This window comes from Hemitrygon akajei, chromosome 8, assembly GCF_048418815.1.
Source record: "Hemitrygon akajei chromosome 8, sHemAka1.3, whole genome shotgun sequence".
Classification (NCBI taxonomy): domain Eukaryota; kingdom Metazoa; phylum Chordata; class Chondrichthyes; order Myliobatiformes; family Dasyatidae; genus Hemitrygon; species Hemitrygon akajei.
The window spans coordinates 47032363-47045862 of record NC_133131.1 but is presented as its reverse complement, the minus strand read 5'-3'; the positions used below and the strand labels follow the sequence as shown (position 1 = coordinate 47045862).

Below are 13500 nucleotides of genomic sequence, written 5' to 3'. Positions count from 1 at the left end.
AATTCCATCTATTCCATTTTACATTTAGGAATGGCATTATGCTTTCAGCACCTGCTTCCCACCAGGGAGAATGATCTGTTTACACTTATGGTATTCCATGACAGTTACCTCCACTACATGCCTGGTAACAGTTGCACAAGCATCTTAAATAGGATGGAGATCAGACAGGTTTTACACTCCCAGACCTTCCAAATATCCCTTCCTTCCTTCTCCATAGTTCTGTCGTAATCATTTACACTCATGTTCATTTGTGCCATTCCTTCAAGAGGACCACAACCTTCTCAGTTTGGAGGCTTGCATGTCTCAATGACCCAGAGAATTATGCTGGCTGGAGTCCGGGCTTTATGATTTGGCTCTTGGTAAGATCACCTATACCAAACAGGTCAAAGGGTAGAAGACAGACTAAACCCGGTCCACCAAGTTCGGGGGCTCAACTCAGGGCTAACAACCATGACTGGTTAAAAAAAACTATGGAAACAACTATGTTTCCACATCTGGGTGGGCATTGCCACCCTGACGGGCAGCAGCGTAACAGGCAGCAAGTCATTGCTTACTCATTTCAAACTCTCACATGCTCCTTTTTTAACCATATGATCTCCTTCCATCTTCCCCTAGAAGTCACTTCTGGTTCCCCTTTCCCTAGTCCGTCACCCTGAATCACTTTTCCTGACTCTATACCTAGAAATAAATTACTCCTCTCAAACACTGAGCCCATTGGTCTGAAATAGGCTAATTTTCTTTCCCCCTAAAGTGCGGACTCACCTATCAAGTCCTTCCTGTATTGAGACTACTGGCAACACATTTACAGATCTTTTCCCCCACGTTGGTCTGTCAAGATCTTTCAATCTTTACGATAGAATGGCCAAGTAGCTGCAATCCCAGATGTGCCGGCATCACCATTTCAGACTACTCATATTCCTCCCACTTCCACCGTGATTCATAGCAGGGTGTGCGAACGGTGATTCATCCAACCGCTAGTGGGCTTGTCTGCACTTTGCCTTGTGACTATCACTCAGCTAATCAAAAGCCAACATTAGTGTTGACAAAGATATTGCGACTCAGACATGCTGCTATCAAGTGTGAAACCCAAAGATATTTACAACGTATCAATAAGTCAGCATAAAATTAAGTATTTGTAACTGATTTTACTCGTACCTTTGCCAAGCAATGCAACTTTAAGAAGTGATGCCTCAAAAAAAGGCAGCATCCACCATTTAAGATCCCCACCACCCTGTTTTCGTTGCTACCATTAGGAAGTACAGGAGCCTAAAGGCACACAACTCAATGATTCAGGAATAGCTTCTTCTCTTCTGCCCTCTGATTTCTGAATGGACATTGAACCCATCACTACTTTTTAAAACTTATAGATTTGCATTAATTTATTTAATACTTGCTGTAAGTGTTTTCCCTCTATTATTTACTGCATAGTACTGCTGCCGCAAAGACAAACTTCACGTCATATGTTGGTGATATTAAACCTGATTCTGATCTGCTAACCAAAAACAGAACAGCTATTCCAGTGTCCAATGTAACATTTACACTGCCTTGCTGAATGTGTACACTGCATCTACGCAGTCTTCAACATAAGTACAACTAATAGCAAAATCATCACCCAGTATAAACTAGCAAACCATCGTTGTCTGGTGTCAGCCACATCAAGCAAATTATTCCTTGGTAACCAATGCCTTTCCAATTGGAGAGCAAGACGAGTCCCTATCATTCACCAGGTGATCTCATTGCACATCTGCAGTGTACACGTATACTTTAAACTTTGCTCCTCAGCTTATCGTTTTGCAAAGCGTGAGCCCGTTTTGATCGCTTTTATTTCACTGGATAATGAATGTTATCATGTGTGCTGTATGCAACTTGTTTTCAATAACCGTGTCACCATAGCCACACCCATGACCAGCCAGCGATAGCCAAACAATCCACTCCTTAAATGTTTAGCTCATTTATAGGTGAGCATTTATAGGAGTTCTGATAACTAATCTATTAATTTCTTTCTCATGGTCAAATTATACCATGGATTTACATAGACCATAAGATATAGGAGCAGAATTAGGCCATTCCGTATATTTCAAATAGAATAATGCAAGATATATTTTGAAATATGAATCTAATTTCCTCAGAATGACAATTTCTGACCAAGTCACATCACCTAGTGATGGGAGATGCTATGCGAAATTCAGGTTCTTAAAAATGTATTTTTTAAAAAGTTGTGGTGATATAGCAAATTCCCTTATACAAAGCCTTTGGTGTATTATTAAACCCTTATAATTTATCAATTAAAACATAAAACGGACACTTTTGTTAAAACAGATTAATAAAAGGTTAGCATTAAATGCAAAAATCTGCCCCCCCACCCCGCCCTCACCCGGGGGTGTCTGTAAAGCATTCTCTCCACCTTTCATGACTGAACCGGCAGACACTCGTTAAACGGTGTCAATCGACCACGAGGTGTCTGGTACTGATGAAGTTAAAATCTGGGCGGGGTCCCAGAAATCTTCCGTGGGATGCACCACACAGGAGAGAAAGAACCAGTGCTCCCTAAATTTTCCCCGCCAATACCGCAGAAAAAGGGCGTGGGTAATCAATGGATGCCGAAGAGGCGGATATAAGGTAAATTGACCATGTTACGATTCAAATCGATTTATAGGACGCTCTCTTTCCGAATAAATTCACCATGGGACTATAAAAACATATTTTACAAAAAGATTTAAAAAATGGATAATATTCGGTCGCTTGCCGTTTCCAAATCGACAATATGAAACGTGACTTTCGCTTAAAAAATTGCAGAGACAATGCGGCTGAGGGGTTTCAATGGGCGTACCTAACACAGCCAAGAGACAAATGGTGCAATAAAGACACGGGCATGCGGACCGAGGACTGCGCCACTCCCAGAGCCAAAAAAACACGACACGCGTCTCCTCCGTTAATTTACAAGTAACCGGCCCAGCACAATCCACCGGGCGCTGAAACGGGGAAAAAAAACCTCGAGGGAGGGGACTATGACTCGTAGTAGGTTTGACCGGGAAAGTCGGATACCTGCAGTGTCACACCGGCAGAATATTCCAGAATTGTTCCCCCCCCTCCCAGTTATTTGCTTTGTTCGCTGTCAGAAGCGGAGAGCCTCCCGCAGATTGACAGCGATGCATTCCAGAGGGCAGGGAGAGGGGGTGGGAACAATACCCTCGGACACCCCCACCATACACCCTTCTGGGGGTGGGACAGGGAGCCTGTTGATCGCGGGAGCGGAGGGTTGCAGACTCGGGCGAGCTCCAGTCACTCAAAGAACGTGCCTTTTAAAGCTGCAGTTAGCGCCTCTATTTCGATCTCCACCACCCCCACCCCCCTCCTCACCGGATGCACGCGGGGCAGAGGAAGGCTCTGCAGATACTACTAAAAAGGGGGCAGCTTAAAGGCTTTATTTTAAAACCAGTCAGCAAAACCACGCCATTCAGTTTTAAATATCCATTTCAGCTGACGCCGCGGGTAGGAAACCTGATCAATGATGCTCAATCGAAGAAAGCGGCTTGGGCGAGAAATTTCTCGTAAAGGCACCGCCCAGTCGGCATTATCCGCATTCTGTTGTTTTTTTTCCCCCCTTGGCCAAAGATTTCATCGCTTTAATCTCAGCCACAATGTCTCGTGTAAAGACAATTCACTTCACATCTTCACAGACCAAATGGCAAATTCACTAGGTTAAGAATTCAGGCACAAATCTAGATATTCCGGAATTAAGTGATTTGCTGGCCCTGTCCCACCAACAAAAAAATATCTGGGTTAGACACCTCCCACCCTGGGCCCAAAAACTGCATGTCAAACACCGTGCTGGCTTCATTCATTGCAAACGGGTTATCGGCTTGCAGCATCGCCTAGTTAGGTACTGATAAAAGAAGGCTGAGAAAGGAGAGGAATGGGGTGTGGGTGGGGGGAGATCAGAAAAATAAAACTCCATTGGGAAGTGGCGAAAAGACGAAATAGGTAAACGGGGAGAAATAACTCACAAAGACATACCGATTTCATCGCGGCTGCCATATCGTCGTACCGTTCGGCTTGTTCAGCCAGCCTGGCTTTCTGCACTAGCTGCTCACGGTCTACCATTTTTCTACCGGATGCGTTTGTACAAAGAGGTATAAACTAAAACGTTTATCTAGAAGGAAATGGGAATTGGCGTTGCTTTATTCCTGCAGCAGGCTGCCCCTCGCTCACACCGCTGCCGCAGCCGGTGCCTCCCAGTCTCGCGCCGACAGAACACCCCCAGCATTCCGCGTTGACGTCACTGCCCATATATAGGCACCACCCGCGCCGCCGGCGACGTCACTGCCCATATTCCGACCGCCCCGGATTTCCTCTTTTGGAAACAAAGTAGCAAATGAGTGTTGACCGCCCGCCCCGCTCCGCTGCAGTGACTCGCTTCCGAACTACATTTCCCAGCCACGCCCGGTGGCGACGTTGCGCCGTGGCTAACGGGCTCGGGCGACCTCAGCCAAGTGCAGCCAGAAAGCGTGGGTTTCAGGCACTTATTAACCGGGAGACGGGTCCGGAACATGGGAAGGAAGCACTGTTACTGGGGGAGTTGTGAACAAAGAAGGGTAGGAAGAAAGAGGAGTGGGACGCTGGTTTTGGGTGGGGTATTATTTGGAAAGAAGGTGGTAAGCGAGAGCTATGAGATTGGAAGCGTTGGGAGAGGAGCTGGGAAGTGGAAGGTGTGGGATTGGGAAGAGGCTGGTGAGAACAGGAAGGTGGGTGGCGGCAATGAGTGTGGGCTGTGAGGACATAGAGAAGAACTGGAGAGTGGATGTGAACAAGGAGGAAGGAGAGAGAAGTAATGAAGGGAAATAGGGGAGGAAGAGGCCCAATGGGCCTGTTTTCATGCTGTATAATCCTAGGTGGAAAAGGAGAAAGTGAGTGAAGTGGGAGTTAGGTGAGGCGAAGAAGAAATATTAGAAGCTCTAAGCAGTTTTAGCAGCATCTGTGGAAAGAAAATTAGCGTATGGGTCTTTCATTTCCTTGTGTCATAGGAGGCCATTTTACCTATTATGCTAGTTCATGATGCATTCCCACTGAAGACAACATCTCCGTGGATTCATGAATGACCAGCTCTACGATTCACCCAGTTGCATTTCGATCAAGTTATGATAGGTCCGTTAACAGGATCATGTTGGTAAACCCACACCATAACAATAGGAACCTGCAAACTCTGTGCAGGCAGGGCTGGGGTTCAGGATTGAACTTGGATTATTCTACAAACTGAGTCATTTTGTTGTCATCGTGTGGTTTTTTTTTAACGGGGATTTATTTACTTTGGACACTTTGATTGTTTTTAATTCAGACTTAATTTTGTTATTTGTCGTCCTAATATGCTTTCAGGCTTCCACATTAAATTGTTGAGTCATACAATACAACTCAGGAGGAGACTATTTAGCCCCGTGTTGTCTGCAGTCTGTGCCAGCTTGGGTCAGTTCAGCTGGTTTGGAGAGGTGTGAAACCAACTTAAATTTTCATAGTCGTGGAATCCGAACATCAGCGTCGCTGACTGAAGCTATCTGTACTGATAGGATTGGTCAGTTTCCTATTGGTATTCCATGAAGAGCTGGCACAACTAACCTTCACTTCTGCTAGCCGAAAGTTAAATAATATCAGAGATTTAATAGAAAGCTCCTAAATCAAGGGGAATTTTGCTAGCAAAGATACAAAGAAGAGTCGTGGTCTTGACTAGAAGGTCAGATTAAAGATGATTTGCAAACCTACAGGGAGGAAAGATATTCTGTACAGTCTTGCATACAGTGCCTGAAAAGATAAATAGTTTCATTAGCAAATTGCAAAGGTGATTTGTTGTATATTTCAGAAAATAAATGACATTATGCTTTGAGGAAAGAGCAGAATGTACAGTGATGTGGTTAATTGGATGGCTCATACAAAAAGGTGGACCTGGCTTGTTGACCTATGTGATGCTTAACAACTCATTTGAATGCAGCTGAATCTTGCTTTAAACCTTTCAGTTTATGATCAGCATGATAAAAGGCAGATCAATCAGGAGTGAAATACATAAAGTAAGAGAGCATGACATTCCAAACAGCTAATTTCACAAGTAAATCTCTTCAGCTCATCAGTAGAAGTTCTAGAAATTGTAGCAGACAGAAGACCTGGTTAATTGGCACTATAGCGATGACTTTTGCCATTTTCTTCTGGGGCAGTGATTGTCCTGCATTGCATCCAAAGAGCATTAAAATAGTACAAATTCTTTGCTTTAAAGCAGAGTGTGGTTATAACTGTATGTAACTTTGGGAATGGCAAATTGCCTGTTTAACCTCTCACCAAAGCAAGATGTGGTCCTCAACAGGAATTGTTGCTTTTCTTCACTTCTATGGGGGATGCTGTCACTGAGTCCATTCTTAAGAAGAAAGGGGTTCACTTTTTCATGCAGCTCTCTTTAGGCCTTCTGGGGTTCATAGATCCATGGGTTAGGGAGATGAGAAATTGCTACGCAAGCTCCCTGGAAAACGTGATTAATATTGTCTTTGGTGATGAGCTCTTCTGGGTCTCCTATGGTCTGCTCTTCCAGAGTGACTGTGTCTTCAGTCAAGTGAAGCAGAAGAAGTGGACAAATCCCCTTATTTAATCAGCTTAGCTTTAAGAGAAATGGGTAAAATCCAAGGAAAGCGCAGGCTTTGCACAGCAGGGCTGTGCTTGTATGTACATTAGTATGCAGAGGACCAATGTTCAATTTGTTGAAGTAACTCATTACTGATAATAAAATGAACTGAATTAACTGGGCCCAGAACACGTGCATTCTTATCACTCCAGCATGCTTTATTTTACTTGTACACAAGCAGAACAGCATAGCCCCATCATCCACACCTGTTCTGAAGTCTGAACATAAAAATGCTATTTTTATACAGAATTGGTTTTTAATTATGAATATTGATTATTATAAATTGTACATGTTTGAATTTCTTACTCATAAGATCAAACACCATTCAAAATAGAGATGTTAAAGTCCATCGAAACTTCAAGCAGACAGCCGATGATATTTTGACATTAGTAAGGACAGTAGAGCCTTGTTGAGTATGTTTCACATCCTTCTGTTACCTCATTTGTCTCCAGCACCCCCTATTGTGTAGAAACATAGAAAACCTACAGCACAGTACAGGTCCTTCAGCCCACAAAGCTGTGCCAAACATGACCTTACCTTAGAAATTACCGAGGGTCACCCATAGCCCTCTATTTTTCTGAGCTCCACGTACCTGTCCAGGAGTCTCTTAAAAGACCCTATCGTATCCGCCTCCACCAACGTTGCCAGCAGCCCATTCCACGCACTCAACACTCTGAGTAAAAAAAACTTACCCCTGACATCTCTGTACCTACTCCCAAGCACCTTAAAACTGTGTCCTCTTGTGTTAGCCATTTCAGCCCTGTAACAGGAAGCTATGTTTTAAAAAGATAGTTCTGGAGAAGTCTCACTACAGAGGCCTTACTCATTTGTCTTGGGTACACACTGTCTCGACTGTACCAAACAGAGGTGTCTCCAAAGGTTTTGCTTGACTACAACTACGCCAGGCTATTCTTGCTTTGCATGACTGCAATGGCCCAGGTTCAATTCCCGCCGCTGTCTGTAAGGAGTTTGTACGTTCTCCCCATGACCACGTGAGTTTTCTCCGTGTACTCTGGTTTCCCCCCACAGTCCAAAGACATACTGGTTGGTAGGTTAATTGGTCATTGTAACTTGTCCCATGGTTAAGTGAGGGTTAAATTGGGGGTTGCTAGGTTGCAAGGCTCAAAGGGTTTGTTCCGTGTTGTATATCAATAAATAAAAGTTGTGGTAAATTATCCTTGACATACTCTGCTCCTCTCCACCTAGTGCTCCTTGACCGGTTGAGTGCTTCCAACCTTTTCTACCAATTGTTGTTTTCTCAGAATAATTGTGTTGAAAGTCTTACTGGTGACAACCTTTCAGACATTGCACTACTGTTGTTGTCATCTGGAGGGAGCTTCAAACCGGAATAAAGTTGCTCACAATTGCAAAGTTTCTGCCAAGAAATGCAGAGACAATTTCATTGACAGGACAACGGAAGATATGCACTGTATTTCCCTACCATATTAAATAGATTGTCACAGTTCTTGCAGCCTTAGCTGAACAAATCTCTAACCCTGCGAGAGTGTTTTCATGATTATTCTCTAGGTAACGTTTTGATTTATTAAAAGTTATTGTCATTTCCCCTTAAAGAAACAGCAAGTCTGCTAATAATTTAAAGGCTTCACTGATGATGTTAGATCAGCCACTTTGTGCTATAGTCATTCCCTTGTCAATTCTTGCTGCTTACTGATCTTAAGACACAAACAACTGCAGACGCTAGAGCAAACTGCTGGAGGAACTCTGGCCGTCAGGCAGCATCTGTGGAGGAAAATGGACAGTTGACATTTCGGGGAGATACCCTAGCAAATTTTTACAGCTGTACCATGGAGACCATTCTAACTGGCTGCATCACTGTCTGGTATTGGTGGGGGGTGGGGGGGGGGGAGGCTGGTACTGCACAGGATCGGAAGAAGCTGCAGAAAGTTGTGAGCTGGGTTAGCACCGTCATGGGCACTAGCCTCCGTGGCATCCAAGACATCTTCAAGGAGTGCTGCCTCAAAAAGGTGTCATCCATCATGAAGGACACACATCACCCAGGACATGCCCTCTTCTCATTGCTTCTATCAGGGAGGAGGTACAGGAGCCTGAGGGAACACACTGGATTTATAAGTTACTTGGATACATGTTTTATTTGGTATGTGGAATATCATGGCATTCAGTAACAACTTTTTCTCCTCTGCTGTCCAATTTCTGAATTGACATCTACCACCCGAACACTACCCACATCTTACACCGTCCTCTAGATGCTATTAAATGGCTGCAGTAAGGGAAGGGGAGGGAAAGGTCGATGGACTCCTGGTTGCCTGGGTAACCCTCCCCTGCCCCTCTGGGTCCCATGATAGGATTGTCCAACTGTAATGATCTATGGAGCAGAGTTTGCAATGGCAGTTCTTGTGAATTGTACAGAGAGGCCATGAACAGTGATGGGAAACTCCAGTGAAAGTTTTCTGTGATGCTGATCGCTGATAACAGGTATGTGTAAGACACTTTGTGACGAGTTTTTTGTTTCCCAGCATGTGTCAATGATCGTAGATTCCACCCAAAATCTTCAATTTAATATAGTTAAAAGAGGACCTGTGTCTCATAACTTGAGACACTTGGATGCATGACAACTGTTGCAGACTAAAGTGAATCACACACCAGATGCCAGGACCAGTTTCTTAATGAGAGTATTTTGACTTGGAGGAGATTGCTAGCATAATACCAGTTTTAACCCAGAAATGATTGCTACCATGATATTCCACATACCAAATAAAATATGTATCCAAGTAACTTATAAATATCAAGGCTGGAATAAAACTGTTTTGATGAGTACTTAGGATGATTATGTACCAGCCCTGTTTCAGTAATGCCTATTGTGACTTAGAACCTGTAAGGTTAAACATCATACCAAAATAGTTCTACGTGGTACAGAGGGAGTGCTGGACTGTCAGAGGTTCATGCTTCATCAAGACATTGGCGCATTATATTGTGTGGCTTGTTATACTTTACCTCTGAAATTCATTCCATTGCATTCAGTGGCATGATTTTCAGAAGCAGGCAGTGGCTCTGCTAAATGATTCATTTAGCACTTCTGACAAGGGATAAACTTCCTGGTAATCAATCTTTTTCATGAGTTGCTATCTCTACATTTATCCTTAAACCAACGTTACCGAAAAAAATATTTGAAGAACCTAACTCTGTTTATTTTATAGATGTGACACACTTAAATATAAAATAGATTTTGGAATATTCTGAAGTTGTGAAAGGTGTTATATAAATGTAGGTCCTATCCTTTAACACCACATATATTCTCTATGTGAAAGATTTTTTGTAAAACTTCAGTTCCAAACTTGGTTTTACTGCTTTGGTCCAGGGGCTCATTGCTGCTCAAAGTATCACCACAGATGAAGTTAATTTGGGCTAGGAATATTGTATGTAGTTTTGGCAAAGCATGTTTGTATGGGAAGAGGTAAAGATAACAGGATCAAGTTTCCACTTTGAGTGGAAATGGCAGACTGAGCAAAAATTACAAGTATCATTCTTTGAAGGGGGGAGACTAGTTCTAGAAAGTGAATTTAGAGAAGTATACAGAATCCTACTCTCTATAAATAAAAGTAAATACACAGAGGTTAAGAGAATGGAATGTGATAAGCATTTCCGAAAAGGTTGGAATGGTCACAACTGAAGTGATCTATCCATCTTGGGCCACCAGAATTTAGAAGTTGTGTGGGCGTTGTTTAAGGTACAGTAAAGATTGAGGCAGGGTAGTTGAGGGTTGTGGAAGAAGTTTAATGGGGATAATGCTGGGGAGTGCCAGATCCAACATTAATTATCAGGCAGTGATGATATGTTTAAAATGAGTTATGCATCAAATTCCACCACTTTGACTGCACTGCTCTGTCTTGGTGAGTGTCAGTGCAGAAATGAAGCGGGCCTGAATTTGCAACACCAGACAAGCAAATGTGTTACCTTTGGAACAAATTCCTGTGGAAAGGCATAGCATTTAGGGCAATACAGATGGTTTTGCACAGTTGAGCAGAGAAAGCTTAGCTTGCAGCCCACAGTTTGGGAGAAACAGAGAGGAGGTAAATTGAGTGACAACCAATAAAGGGAACAACTGGGACATAGATGAGAAATCCCAGAAGGTTTGGACCTGCCCAGTTTCTAGATAGGTGAGAACAAGAAGACAAAATTATCAAGGCGACACTGTGGCACACAAGCTAGCTGGAATGGTGATATGGAAAATGTCTAAAGAAAAAGGTTGAGAACTGGAGAGTGACTGCAGCTGATAGATATAGATTTTCATACTCCATTTTAAAGAATGCTTCTCAGTCTCAGGACCACTAAACATCCCACAACCAAAATCACTTAAGGCAGGTTGTCCGATTATTATCCAATTGCTCTATGTGTAGTATGAGACTTCACTGCTTGAAAACTGTCCATACATTGTTTTATCATGAAGTTCAGTCTCTCATGTAGGTGGGTTTGCAGTGACACAATGTAACGATTGCGGATTTCATCCTGTGAATATTAGTCCTAACTTTTTCCAATAGTCTTTTTTTTTAACTAAACATTTAGGTCGATTTCATTTTTAAATCAAATTTAAATTCCATCGTGAATTCTGAACTTGAGTCCACTAGCCCACAAGTTACCACAGCATCAACACGAGGTGCTGTATAAACATTGATCCATTTCTCTTTAGGAAACAGTAGTGATAAGAAGTTCTATAATGAAAGAACATGCAAGAGTGGAGCACAGGAACAGGTCCTTCTGTCCACAATGTTCTGCCCAGTTAATTAGATTAGTAATTAAATGCCTAATTAAATTAATTCCTTCTGCCTACGCACAGTCCATATCTCCATTCACTGCAAATTCACGTACCTAAAAGCCTCTTAAATGCTTTCTATCACACTTGCATCAATGATCACCTCTGGCAAAGCATTTAAAGCACCCACTGCTCCGCTTATGGTAAAAAACTTGCATTGCCTGTATCCTTTGAATTACACCTTCTCACGTTAAAAGCTTACCCTCTAGTACTAGACATTTCAACCATGGGGAAGAAGATTATGATTGTGGACTTGACACTATGACCAAAGTAAATGTTACATCCTCACTGAGGTACATCTTTAGCTCATCCAAACAGTTGGTTTGTAGACTATAGTTAATATTTTTCTGTGTTTGGCCTTTCTTTCACAGTACTTTAGTAGTAGGCAGCCGTCAGTCCCAGGAGATCATGGGTTTGAGCCTCTGGTGGACTGTGTCCTCTCCATGCTGGGAAGATTTATTGCCCATGCAGTGGGCTCCCCCTCTCCACGTCACTGATGTAGTCCAAGGGAAGGGCAAGCGCCCAAAACAGTTTAGCACCTGCGTCATCACAGAGGTTGTCAGAGTGGAATTGTAAACATCAAACTACCTTAGGGGCCCTGGCTCCGGATTTCTTTCTTAGGGTTTATTCCAAAGCAAGGCAGCGGAGGTTTAAAATCAGAGTTTTCCATCTAGGTCAGCTGATGTCCAAGGCTGACAATTGAAGTTAGTAAAGCAATTGTCCTTTAAATGTTGGGTGTGTTTCACATCCTTCCATTAATCTTATCTCACCTGTCTCTGGCAGAGATGAGGTGTAAAGGGAAACTATGTTGTTCTAGGTTGATAAAACAGTGCCATAGTTATTCTCATCAATCTGTCATCAGGAAGCAATTTTGGCTCTGACAGTCTCACTTCAAAAGTCTCCCTTGTCTAGGTTTGACTGGGGTCCATGTCAGAATCAGGTTTATTATCACCGGCATGTGACATGAAATTTGTTAACTTAACAGCAGCAGTTCAATGCAATACATAATCCAGCAGAGAAAAATAATAATAAATAAAAATAATAATAGTATATAAGTAAATCACTTACAGTATATGTATATTAAATAGATTTTTAAAATGAAAAAAACAGAAATACTATATATTTTAAAAAGTGAGGTAGTGTCCAAGGGTTCAATATCCATTTAGGAATTGGATGGTAGAGGGAAAGAAGCTGTTCCTGAATCACTGAGTGTGTGCCTTCAGGCTTCTGTATCTCCTACCTGATGGTAACAGTGAATACAGTACAGAGGCCCAGGTTCTGCAATTTCTCCATCAGGATTGTGGGAATGATGGCATTAAATGCTGAGCTATAGTCAATGAACGGCATCCTGACATAGGTGTTTGTGTTGTCCAGGTTTCGTTTACCCCTAGAGTTGGTTTGTTAATAGTTAATATTTTTCTGTATTTGGATTTTCTTTCATAGTATGTTTAATAATTGACATTTTAGCTTTGTTACTTACATTCAAGTATTTCTTTCATAAGGTCAATGTTCATTTTGATGGTCTGGTGAAATGCCAAAATTGTACTGTGGAAGTATATTTGATTTGTCCTGTCATAATTTGTGCGTAACAACCGCAGATCCTTAATACATGGTTTGTGTTGTTGCTATGGATAAGGACATAATGAAATGTGGGTTTTCACGAATCCTTCAGTCAGTAAGATCATGGTTGATCTTTGCTGACAAAAATTCCTATAAAATTCCACATGAACCTAGTCTTCCTTGGATCCTAACACTTATAGTTCTTGGCCTGATTGTCTGTAGCCCACTGAGCTTGATGCTGACACTTTGTAATCATTGGCATAAAGAAACTACTCTTCATATTGTTCCTGGAGAGCTGAAACATTACCTGAGATAATACTGCCTGGTTCTGAACCAGACTACCCAGCTGCCTTAAGCAGCGACACAACCTCACTGATCTCTTTCAGCATCTTGCATGTGTCAGTGACATCACTTCTCATCCCTGTTCCCTCTGAGCTGTGCTGGTGCATGGCCGCACAGTAACTGTAATGCCTCTATGCACATAGCCTTTGTT

The 13500-nt window shown here is 42.5% G+C and overlaps 1 protein-coding gene and 1 long non-coding RNA gene across 2 annotated transcripts in view; one reads left to right on the top strand and one right to left on the bottom strand.

Moving 5' to 3' along the window:
- LOC140731868 (14-3-3 protein gamma-B) overlaps window positions 1-4279 on the bottom strand; it is a 55601-nt gene extending 51322 nt beyond the window's left edge. The window contains exon 1 of the mRNA XM_073053798.1: window positions 4018-4279. Coding sequence (XP_072909899.1) covers window positions 4018-4104 — 87 coding nt within the window. The 5' untranslated portion in view covers window positions 4105-4279. The remainder of the gene's footprint in view (window positions 1-4017) is intronic.
- LOC140731869 (uncharacterized) overlaps window positions 2446-13500 on the top strand; it is a 51465-nt gene continuing 40410 nt past the window's right edge. Inside the window, exon 1 of the long non-coding RNA XR_012099928.1 lies at window positions 2446-2619. This is a non-coding gene — a long non-coding RNA (uncharacterized lncRNA). The remainder of the gene's footprint in view (window positions 2620-13500) is intronic.